This window comes from Salvia splendens, chromosome 21, assembly GCF_004379255.2.
Source record: "Salvia splendens isolate huo1 chromosome 21, SspV2, whole genome shotgun sequence".
In the NCBI taxonomy this organism is placed as follows: Eukaryota; Viridiplantae; Streptophyta; class Magnoliopsida; order Lamiales; family Lamiaceae; genus Salvia; species Salvia splendens.
In genome coordinates, this window is record NC_056052.1 from 25,166,934 (window position 1) to 25,177,078 (window position 10,145).

Genomic DNA, 10,145 nt, shown 5'->3' on the forward strand with positions numbered 1-10,145 from the left:
CTGAATTTCCTGGCTAATTTCAGAAAAGAATTGAGTGCCTTGTGGTTTGAGAGAGAGAGAGAGAGAGAGAGAGTTCTGCTAAATACAGTATATGTTAGGCTCTTTAAATTTCTGTAATAGCACATGTAGCAACACACTAGTACACAACAACAATATGAGCAACCAGCACACTGTAAATCGTGCATTATCGCATCCATGAAGCTTCGCCCTTGCCCAAAACCTAATAGTTGATGAAATTCTTCAAGCGAAAAATTGTAGCAAACAAATAGCAGGGAGTTTTGAGTATGAAAAATAACTCATTTCTGGGAACTTCCGAATTGGCCGTGTTGGCTGCTGCTTAGGCTTGAGAAAAAGTCGTCATTTGTGGATGTTGATGTGGGCCCAGATTTACCGAGCATAGGTCCCCCACCCATTGGTCTGCCCATGTAAAATGAAGGCAAACCTCCCATGTCTTTCTCTTGTGATGGATCACTCAACCCACCAACGATGCCGACACCTGCTAGGTCAACCTTTTTAGCTGCAATACAAACAACACCATCAATAACTAATCGCGTGATTTCCAAATTCTGCATCTTTCAATTAATTCGGGTAGATTATACAGAAAAAAAAATCAGCTACGTATGTGATTGTTGTGGAACAGAATTCAGAGGTCAAGAGTGAAAAGGTCATCACTTAGTCCAAGTACACCTATATATTATCAGGAGTTTGATATAGAAATTCTAAATTCAATTGTGTCGCAATGTAGTACTTACGTGCAGTTATGTTTAGGTCAATTAATCCACGGCTCAGAGAATCTGCCCATATTCCGGATTTGACTTGAAATTCTTTCTTGGGTGGAGGAGCATAGGTTTCAGGAGAAGCTCCCTTCATGTTTCCATTGCTTCCTTGATAAGAAGAATTCTGGTTAGATGCAACCGGTGAAGGATCTGTATGAGAGGAGAATACACCGAAAGGGTCAGAGCCATCAAAATTGTTCATTGGAACATTAGCGAATGGATCGGAAATGTTGCTCATTCCATCAGAATTTGAAACTCTGCTGTCAATATGGGAAGCTGGAGCTGGAGCAGGAGCAGCGAAAAAATCCATTGGTGCAGAAATAGCAGGAGTAGGGGCTGGTTGAGAGGCAAATAGATCAACATCAAACTGCAGAAATGCCCAGAACACGGTTAATCAGCTGGGGGTGATTTCTAAGCATTTTCAAGAATCAAGATTAGAAAAATGCAATAAATAGTGTAGTCCTTGTAAAACTGTGACAAGTGAACCGTGAGCAAAATTATAAAGGTGCATTTCCCCTTGCTGACATGATACGGTAGCTTTACCTGAGGGTTATTCTCTGCAGCTGGTTGAGGAGTGGCTGATACGAAAGCAGCATCAGCAAATAAATCGACCTCCGATGGAACATTGTCTAATGAATTAGGCTTATCTGTTGAAACAGATACCGGGTCATCCAAGAAGTCACCAATAAGATCTTGCCCGAAAAGATCAACTTGTTGGCTTCCAGAAGACGGTTCTGTTAAACAGCAAACAGCACTTATAAATAATAGACTTACATGTAATATCTGTACTAGAAACAGTATAACTTTCTCAAGGCAGGCGAAAATAAGTCATTCATAGTCAAACGAAATTTCAGACCACCCTCATAGAAACTAAGCAGTGAGAGAGGAAACACTCAGGGGTTCAAACAACAGTAGCACTGAGAAGTTACAAGTGGCAATGTGTGAACAGAAATACCTATCCAGTCCATGTACTAAGTCTTCTTCCACACCTTACCAATTACATTCGGAGCTATTCTATGGTTGATAAAATCATACTAGCATATAGTTATGCTTTTTATTTTCTGTCTACTTCATATAATTTAATTAAATTAGAAAAATTTATTATATTATGTTTAATCTTTCACAAAAAATATTAAAATCGGACAACCAACGAGAATTTTATTAGAAGTGGTAATATTTACACGTAATAAGTTTCATTGTAAGCGACTGAGTTATTTCATCTCACCTAAGAGGTCAGATGAGCTATCCCACCAAAATGGTGATAAAAACCGGGCTGACCTTTTTATCATGTGTTCTTACCATCTAAAGTTCTGACTAAGTTAGCTTAGTATCTTAGTGATATATTCTGAAGCAGTAAATCTATCCAATTAACTATGTTTAGTATCAGAATTCTAGAGGCTAGCGAGGGAGCAAACATATAAGTTCAGTTCCATGATCAAGTCAAAATGAAGCAGAAGCATTACTTCCAATAAAACAGCATCAACCTCCATTATTAAAACTCTCATCCGGAGACGGGCTTTAAAGCAATATTACTTACTAGCACCTGCCGTCCCTCTGGGATCAAAATCATCAAAATCTTCATCATATGTGTTTGAAGATGTATTTTGTGAAGAAGCTGAAACATATTCATCTGGCTTGCTGGCTTGAGCCGTGCTGTAAAACATTCAAGCAAAACGAGCAGTGCCTAAATTTCAAACTTAAAGCAATCCAAAGTCCAAAACTCAATATACGAAGGAGTTTGCGCCAAAATACCATCTTTGGGTGTATCAATTTTAATATCCTTTAATTGAAGAGGGAAAACGCAAATGTAACAATTAATTGAAAAGTTATTGAAAAACCTTGCATTCTCCAGGAATCAGACATTTAAAAAACTATTTTGGCAGAGTTGTAAATTGGCTAAAATGTGCTAAGGGGCAAAAGTACATTCACAAAACAAAAAAGTACATCAGCTAACAATTCATATATTAAGACAAACATAATAAATAATGGCAGAATCATTTGTAGGTTACTTAAAAACAAGAAAAGCTATGATATTGTTTAGATGTTGAAAACCATAAGAAAAAAGGAGAAGTGTGAGATAACATGCACAGCTATATATAAACAGCACAAACCTGCCATTACGAGATGACTTTTTTTTCGAATTAGTGCTTGTTTCATATTTATCCTCACCATATTCCTCCTTATAGCCAACATTAAATGATTCTTTATCTTTTGTGTTACCAAAACCTCCATATCGATCACTATTAGAGCTAGAGCTGAATGACGCTGCACCCGATTTGAATGTTATTCCAGATGACGAAAGTCCAACATACCTAGAAAGCAATGAAAAAGTTCATGCATCACCAAAAAACAGCAGGATAGGGAAAACAATATAGAAGCAATAAAACAAGAAATTAGACCCCAATAATAAACTTACTTATCACGATTTGCAGCAGCTTTATTCCTAACTTCCTGCATTTTGTCCTTATTATTCAGAAGAGCCACAATAGTTTCTGCTTTTTTTCTCACGTTGATCCCGACATCCTTTCCACTTGGCTCTACATACTCAAAACTGGCCAGAGACTGGAACATAAAACGAAGTGAGGAAGAAAAGAATCATATATAGATACAACTTAGAACATCTATCAACCAATAGCCTTCTAGATGTTTTGGTATGTGCACAGGAGTTGGTGAATACTGAGCTGAAGATACATACAGATATCTTAAAAGTATGTTCTATTATGTCATCAACAGCACGCTCGGATCCATGTCCCACCAGATACTCTATAACGGTCAACGACTAGCACAGGAAAATTAAGAAGTTAATCCTCAATATATTTTAAAGGAAATAAGTAGGAAGTGAAAAGTCCACAGAACAAAGTAAAAAAAAGAGCAAATATAAGATGCTTATTCATTTTGGCCCGGACAGAATTTGATGTTGGTACCTTGTAGACCAAACGCCAATTCTTGCCGGTCTCGGTCAATCTTGCCCATAGGACATTCATTACCATCTGACATTCGGTGCTGCACAACGTGCCAACAGATGAGAGGAAAGAAAGTAAATGGGTGAGGAAATTTAAAGCAAAGAATAAAAATAGCCAACTTTTGTGAATGAAAATAATAGAAAATACAATTTTTTTGTTGCTTGTGCTATTTCCGCCAACACTGTGCCATGAGGACCCCAAGGTTCATCATCCGTAGCATCCAGAACCTAAAATAAAGGGCAAGTCAGTAAGAATCCATGACTCCTGATTTTAAAAAATCACTAGTGATTGGCAGCAAAAGGATGCAGGTTCAATAGTTATTAATTTTAATATGGTGTTAACTTGTCCCTACATGTATAAATGATTGTACTGAAATTCCAATCGTAATGATGAATGCCAATGTTTCAGGTGAGCAAGGAGTTCTTTAACGGAATGGGAAACTGGTTATTCTAAAGGTACATTTTGCAAGTGAATATCATCTAAACAAACTCTTAATATCCAAATATATGTGCCAGACTAATTATTTAATATACATTCTTAGGCCTCTTAGAATTACAATTTACACATGGTCCAAAAAAATAGCATGAAGTTGTACATTATTTGCTTTCTCAGTATTCAGATCTTGACACCACATTCACCAAACAATAAAAAAACTACTACTTCGACTTTATAACAAAACAACAGCATCAACCTAGCAACATAAAATCTAGGGGGAAAAACTGTTAACACTAACAAATCCTGCTTAAGATATGATCAGAATAACCTCAATATATCTGAAGAATGAACTAGTTTTAATATCCAATGTGTTTTGAGGCCCCTTAAAACTATATATGATCTAATAATAGCGTGAAACGAATTAATAAATTATTTAATATCAGATGACCAAATGAGTCCTTGCATTCTCAGCATTCAATCGACCAGCACAATTTTTAGGTGATTAATTATGATCCTACAGAAATACCGCTCACTCATTCAGTTTCTAGCAGCTTAAAACATCAATAATTAATTGATCAGCTATTCAATCAACTAAACCAGCTCAATTTACCAATTTAATTAACTGATCCGATACTGATACATCCTAAAACACAATTAACCAACGAAATTGAGCTCAGGAAAAGGCGGAAATCACTTGAACTATTAGCTTTACCTTTTGTTCCATCTCTGGAACCTTCAACACCTTCAGATTCACCTCCCTCTTTCTGCATTAGAACGCAAACAAATTGATTGATGCATCCTTCTACAGTATAAGTTCACTAAATACTTGAATCGTAATATCGAGAAATGAAACCACATACATTTCACGGACAGTTTGATCAAAAACCTTCATGAAATCCATGGCTGGATCTGCTGGAATACGATATGTACAGATCGAATTCTTCAATTCGATGAGATCTGTGTATTGAATAGATCGATTGAACTAATTTGCGAATCGACAAAGTGACAGCACTGGCTCAGTGAAAAAGACTGGATAAAGAAATTTGATGAGGTGTGAATTTATACTATATATTTTCCGAGTATTGAATAAACTTTTTTGCCTTTAAGTGATGTCGGGAAGATTTTTTTTATGGTTGCATTTAAAAACAATATCGTTTAAATATATTTATTTTTCCTCTTGCCTTTTTTTAAAACTACATCTAAATACTTAAATTTTTAGATTTTGTGATTTTTTTTCCTCCTTCAAACAAAATCGGTCAAATTAAAATTGAGAATTTTCTAAGATTTTTTTATTTTATCATTTTTTTCTAATATTTGTTTAAAAACTCTAAAAATACACAAAAATTGAGATTTTTTTTATTGCAAAAATTTCAATTAAATAGGGAGTATTGCTTTATGGATTGCTCTATTTTTACTTCTTTTATTCTAAATAGTGCTACTATTGATTTAATTTTTGTAGACACATTTTTTGAATCAAATGGGATTAAGAATAATATCTCGAATGAATAACCTATATAATATGTTTGTGAGTTTTATCTCTAACCTGCATTTGATTAATGGTTATTCTCATTTATATATCGAATACTATGAATTACTAATGCCTGATTTGAAATTTGACATGATTCGAGATAGAATTATTTGTGAAAATTTGTTATCAAAGATCATATATCTATGTAATAGTATTACTTAATTTGGAGGTCCAAATTAATAATATCTTGTATAATTAAGAGCATATTAAGTAGTAAGAATTTACAAATAAATTTTGTTATGATTATATAAATTTTTATATTTAAACAATGTAATTTTAAAAAATTTAGTATATTATTTTAGTAAAAAATTCTTTCTTTTTAAAAATTACATTCAGATTTCAAACAACGTGTTGGGCATTAAATGATTTTAAAGAAATATATATAGTTTGAAAAAATTTACTAGAAAAACTCGAAAGTTCATATACTTGCAAACAAAAAACTTTATTCTATTTAAGAAGATACTGTATTAATAATCATCAATATTTTTTTATTGGAGATACGACGGTTCACGTACTAATTTTCGTCCTACTATAATTTCAAAAAAAAAAAAACTCTCTTAATTAATATTGAGCGACCAATTTAAAATATGATTAAACTACAAGGACCAAAACGCAATATTATCTGGCTCCAAATTCAATTGGTCTGTCACATTCATAAAATCACAGCCCGTCACATTAGTCCCCGACCTCAATCAGATTGCAAAAGGGGGTGGGGTTTCTTCTACAATATTTGTTCTTGTTTATAAAAAATTGATCTTTTAATTTTCCAATAAGTAATCTTGGTTGATTTCCACATCGGTTGAATCCGCAGGTCAGTGATGTCTATAATTAAAGATGTTTCACAGGTTAATTCGTTGGATTTGAAGCATATGGTTAACAATTGCCGATCAAATTGATGGAGCATTTGATTTTGTTGCAGGGTTTAAAGATTCAATTCTGTTCCATATTTCTCCAGCTGGTATTAAATCGTGGACGATGTTTACTAAAATTTTTGGAAAGCCTAAGCAAGAGACGAATGCTCTGGCAACGTTAGATAAGTTAAATGAGGTACGGCTTATGGTTATGTTGTTTTTTTTTTCAATTTAGAGTAATTGTAGAAACATGATCTGTCTATCTCTGGATTGTATGGGAATTTTTTCTTCTTTTTCTGTTTTCAATTTTTTTGTGTCAGTAAATGTTTAGAATATGACAGCTTTGGCATTTGTATTGAATATCAGAGTATGATTATATTGATTATTTCGCCAATTTTCAGTTTTGATGATATTTAGTTACTTATAAACTGAATTCAGAATGCGATTATTGTAGTAAGCATTGTTTATTTTAGATTGGCATGTAAACAGAATACCAGAACAATGAGAACATGCTATGTGAAATTATATTTGAATCGGTATGTATGGCTTTTGGTGATTGCATTATCGCGTGCTTCACACATCTTAATTACGAATATCTTGGAGCTGGATTATTTGGCTTACGACTCCTTTCTTGGTTCATTCTATGTGGTTTAGGTGATGTCGAATTGTCGATAAGTGATTACTGAATGGAAGACCTATCTTACGCTTATGTTTCGTATTCTATATTCTTTATTACTATCTGTTGTGTATTTATCAGATTATGCTCCTTTAAATCTTATCCAAGACTTGGGTGTTCGTGTTATCATATTCTGTTCTGTATATTCATTGAAAGCTGAATTGTGTGCAGACTCTTGAGATGCTGGAGAAAAAAGAGAAAGTTCTCTTGAAGAAGGCTGCCGCCGAAGTTGAAAGGGCCAAGGAATTCACTCGAGCTAAAAATAAAAGGGGTATGGTGTGATAGTAACTTTTGACGCAAATCATTGAGCTCGAGTTTTTATTGTTTCTTGGAACTTCAGTAGAAAATAATTTCTTTATTTTATCGTTATCGCTCATCATAAATTTCTGAGGAAAAATGTTGAAACCTATATAGATTATGGTCTAATAGAGCATTCAGTTTTGTTTTCCTTTCTTCGAACAAGCAATTTCCTTTCAGATATTTGTCGTCAAGCACTATGGCGTGGTTTGTTGGGATCTGTGCTTGTAACCTTGTTAATTGAATTTATTAAACTGAAATAATAATACAGTACCTTAATAATGAAGTTCATCTGCCAATCTGTTTGTAGCTGCAATACAATGTTTGAAGAGAAAAAGGCTTTATGAACAACAAATTGAACAGCTCGGAAATTTCCAGTTGCGAATTCATGATCAGGTGATCTTCTTGAATTAGTGATGCTGCTTACCTTCAATATGATTCTATCCTACGTGGCCTTTCTGAACGTGTGCCTGTTTTTTTGTTTCTAGATGATAATGCTAGAGGGAGCAAAAGCTACCACAGAAACTGTAGATGCTTTGAGAACAGGAGCAGCTGCAATGAAGGCTATGCAGAAGGCAACGTAAGTTATGCTGATGCATATATTGCTAACAATATGTAGAATTTATTATGAACTGGAAAATGTAAAGTTTTGAGCTCTTAACAAATTTGGTTACCTTGGTCCACTCAAACTAAAGCCTATACAATACCTAACTTGTAAGAGAGAGGCACCAAGAAAAAAAACGAAAAGATACAGTATAGTTTTGATTGGAGATAAAACAAGACTTTATGCTGAATGCTTCAGATCATCCATCTTTATGTTATCCTTCTAAATAGTGAGTTTGCATTTCTTTTAGAGGCCAAACTAAACTTTACAGTGGACATGTAAACATATTACTACTATATTTCTGTATAATACACGTATATTCATGTTTGGACGAGGAAAAAAAGTGGTTTGTTATGCATGCTGAGGAAACAGATTCCTGCTATATATCAGTGCACATTTTCACGTGATGCCTATGTTACATTGAGATGTGGATTATGTTTCCTCATATTTTCTACTGAATTCTTCTGGTGTAGCAATATTGATGACGTGGACAAGACAATGGATGAAATCAACGAGCAGACTGAAAACATGAAACAAATTCAAGAAGCTTTGTCAACGCCTATGGGTGCAGCTGCTGATTTTGATGAGGTACACTGTAGTTTCGGATAAGTTGTTTGTTCCAAGTGAGCATTTCTTAACCTTTTCCTTCCACTAGGATGAACTGGAGGCAGAGCTCGAAGAACTCGAAGGAGCTGAGCTGGAAGAACAGCTCTTGCAACCCGCAACAACAGCTCCTGCTGCACCTGTTCGAGTGCCTGCAGGAAGGCAACCGGCGAGGAAGGTTGAAGACGATGATGATGAGCTGGCCGAATTGCAGAGAGAGATGGCCCTTTAAGGAGGTCATTTTCTAACCTATGCTTACCATTGTCAATTCTATCACTGTGATTAATACTATCTTGTTTATCTATCAAACTTCAACCCAATCTATGTATGCAACAATCTGCTTTTGAGCTCCCTCCTTCTACTGCTTTTACTGCCTATCGATCAATATTGATAATGTAGTATATCTAATAATAATCGATGTCTGAAGTGCTCCTCCTTATCACAAGTTTATGTCGGTTTTTCTGCTTGATTTCTGTTAAATTTTCATATCTTGACTATTGTTATTTTGTGGCTGTGGCTCGCAGATTTGAATTCCTAAATCCTGAGAAAGTGTAATATACTTGCTGTGTAATGGAGAGTCGTAGCTTCTTCAGCTGCTGTGTCCATATTTTCAGATCAAATTTCGTTGTGCATTTCTTTATTTGGAAAGAAAACTGTATACAGTTTTCTTTATTTATGACTTTAGATTTTGTATGGAATGCCTTTTTTTCCTATTCACTTGACCGTTTAAATTCACATCAAATTCTCATTTTCTGTCATATATATAGTTTACTTATTTTTAAATTAAAGATCTTCACACACACATGTAGCCACTTAACCCCCTGAATTTATTTCCTTTTTTATGAACTTAACCAATGATTTTATGCTATTGAACAAGTTGAAGATATTATTAATAAATCGTTTTCACAATCAAAAAAGTCCAGGGATTAACATGTTCAATTTGTCTATTCTTTTTTTGCTTTAATAGCAATCTCGTAACAATATAATCAATTTGGGCTTGTAAACTTAAAATGCATTGGTCCCAATATCAATACTATTTTTCTTTGGTGTTTGTGTTCAAAATGGCGTAACTAGTGATGATATTATTTAATTATTTTCTGATTTTCTAGAAACTTAATCACTCAAGTCAAATAGAAAACCTAAATCACTTTGGATGCAGTTATGGAGGCCAAAAGATGCTTGGAGACCCCACTTAGTTTTTTGGTGGTGCTGAATTATCAGTATTAAATTGGTTATCAATTATGACAATTAATTACTGCCACTATTTTGTCATTGACTTTGGGCTCAGGATTACTATCTTAATGTTTTTCAGATCTAAATCCATAATTTTACAAAGAATCAGTCGTCCTCATGCATAAATTCTCAAATTAATCCTAAATTACGTTTGAATATAAATGGGTGTGTTATATTGC

At 34.2% G+C, this 10,145-nt stretch overlaps 2 protein-coding genes across 2 annotated transcripts; one reads left to right on the forward strand and one right to left on the reverse strand.

The window, feature by feature from the left end:
- Positions 1-73: 73 nt before the first annotated feature.
- On the reverse strand, positions 74-5,226 carry LOC121784704 (clathrin interactor EPSIN 1-like). Its single transcript, XM_042182914.1, has 11 exons — positions 5,035-5,226; positions 4,887-4,938; positions 3,887-3,966; positions 3,701-3,779; positions 3,472-3,555; positions 3,193-3,338; positions 2,888-3,088; positions 2,314-2,429; positions 1,320-1,510; positions 753-1,143; positions 74-517 (listed from the first exon to the last, which is right to left on the reverse strand). The coding sequence occupies exons 1-11, from the start codon at positions 5,073-5,075 to the stop codon at positions 297-299; spliced, it is 1,602 nt and encodes a 533-aa protein (XP_042038848.1). The 5' UTR covers positions 5,076-5,226; the 3' UTR covers positions 74-296.
- A 1,149-nt stretch (positions 5,227-6,375) lies between these two features.
- LOC121785477 (vacuolar protein sorting-associated protein 32 homolog 2-like) lies at positions 6,376-9,468 on the forward strand. The gene is made up of 8 exons (XM_042183921.1): positions 6,376-6,513; positions 6,622-6,749; positions 7,401-7,500; positions 7,837-7,922; positions 8,015-8,106; positions 8,604-8,718; positions 8,786-8,969; positions 9,258-9,468. The coding sequence occupies exons 2-7, from the start codon at positions 6,678-6,680 to the stop codon at positions 8,963-8,965; spliced, it is 645 nt and encodes a 214-aa protein (XP_042039855.1). The 5' UTR covers positions 6,376-6,513; positions 6,622-6,677; the 3' UTR covers positions 8,966-8,969; positions 9,258-9,468.
- Positions 9,469-10,145: the final 677 nt, after the last annotated feature.

What these genes read in the sequence shown, in the direction of transcription:
- LOC121785477 (XM_042183921.1), top strand. Translation starts at nt 6,678, where the DNA reads ATGTTTACTAAAATTTTTGGAAAGCCTAAGCAAGAGACGAATGCTCTG. An exon ending in AGTTGCGAATTCATGATCAG is followed by an intron (nt 7,923 to 8,014) that starts GTGATCTTCTTG and finishes TTTTGTTTCTAG; the next exon opens with ATGATAATGCTAGAGGGAGC. An exon ending in CAGCTGCTGATTTTGATGAG is followed by an intron (nt 8,719 to 8,785) that starts GTACACTGTAGT and finishes TCCTTCCACTAG; the next exon opens with GATGAACTGGAGGCAGAGCT.
- LOC121784704 (XM_042182914.1), bottom strand. Translation starts at nt 5,075, where the DNA reads ATGGATTTCATGAAGGTTTTTGATCAAACTGTCCGTGAAAT. An exon ending in GCACAAGCAACAAAAAAATT is followed by an intron (nt 3,780 to 3,886) that starts GTATTTTCTATT and finishes CACGTTGTGCAG; the next exon opens with CACCGAATGTCAGATGGTAA. An exon ending in ATTGGCGTTTGGTCTACAAG is followed by an intron (nt 3,556 to 3,700) that starts GTACCAACATCA and finishes TTCCTGTGCTAG; the next exon opens with TCGTTGACCGTTATAGAGTA.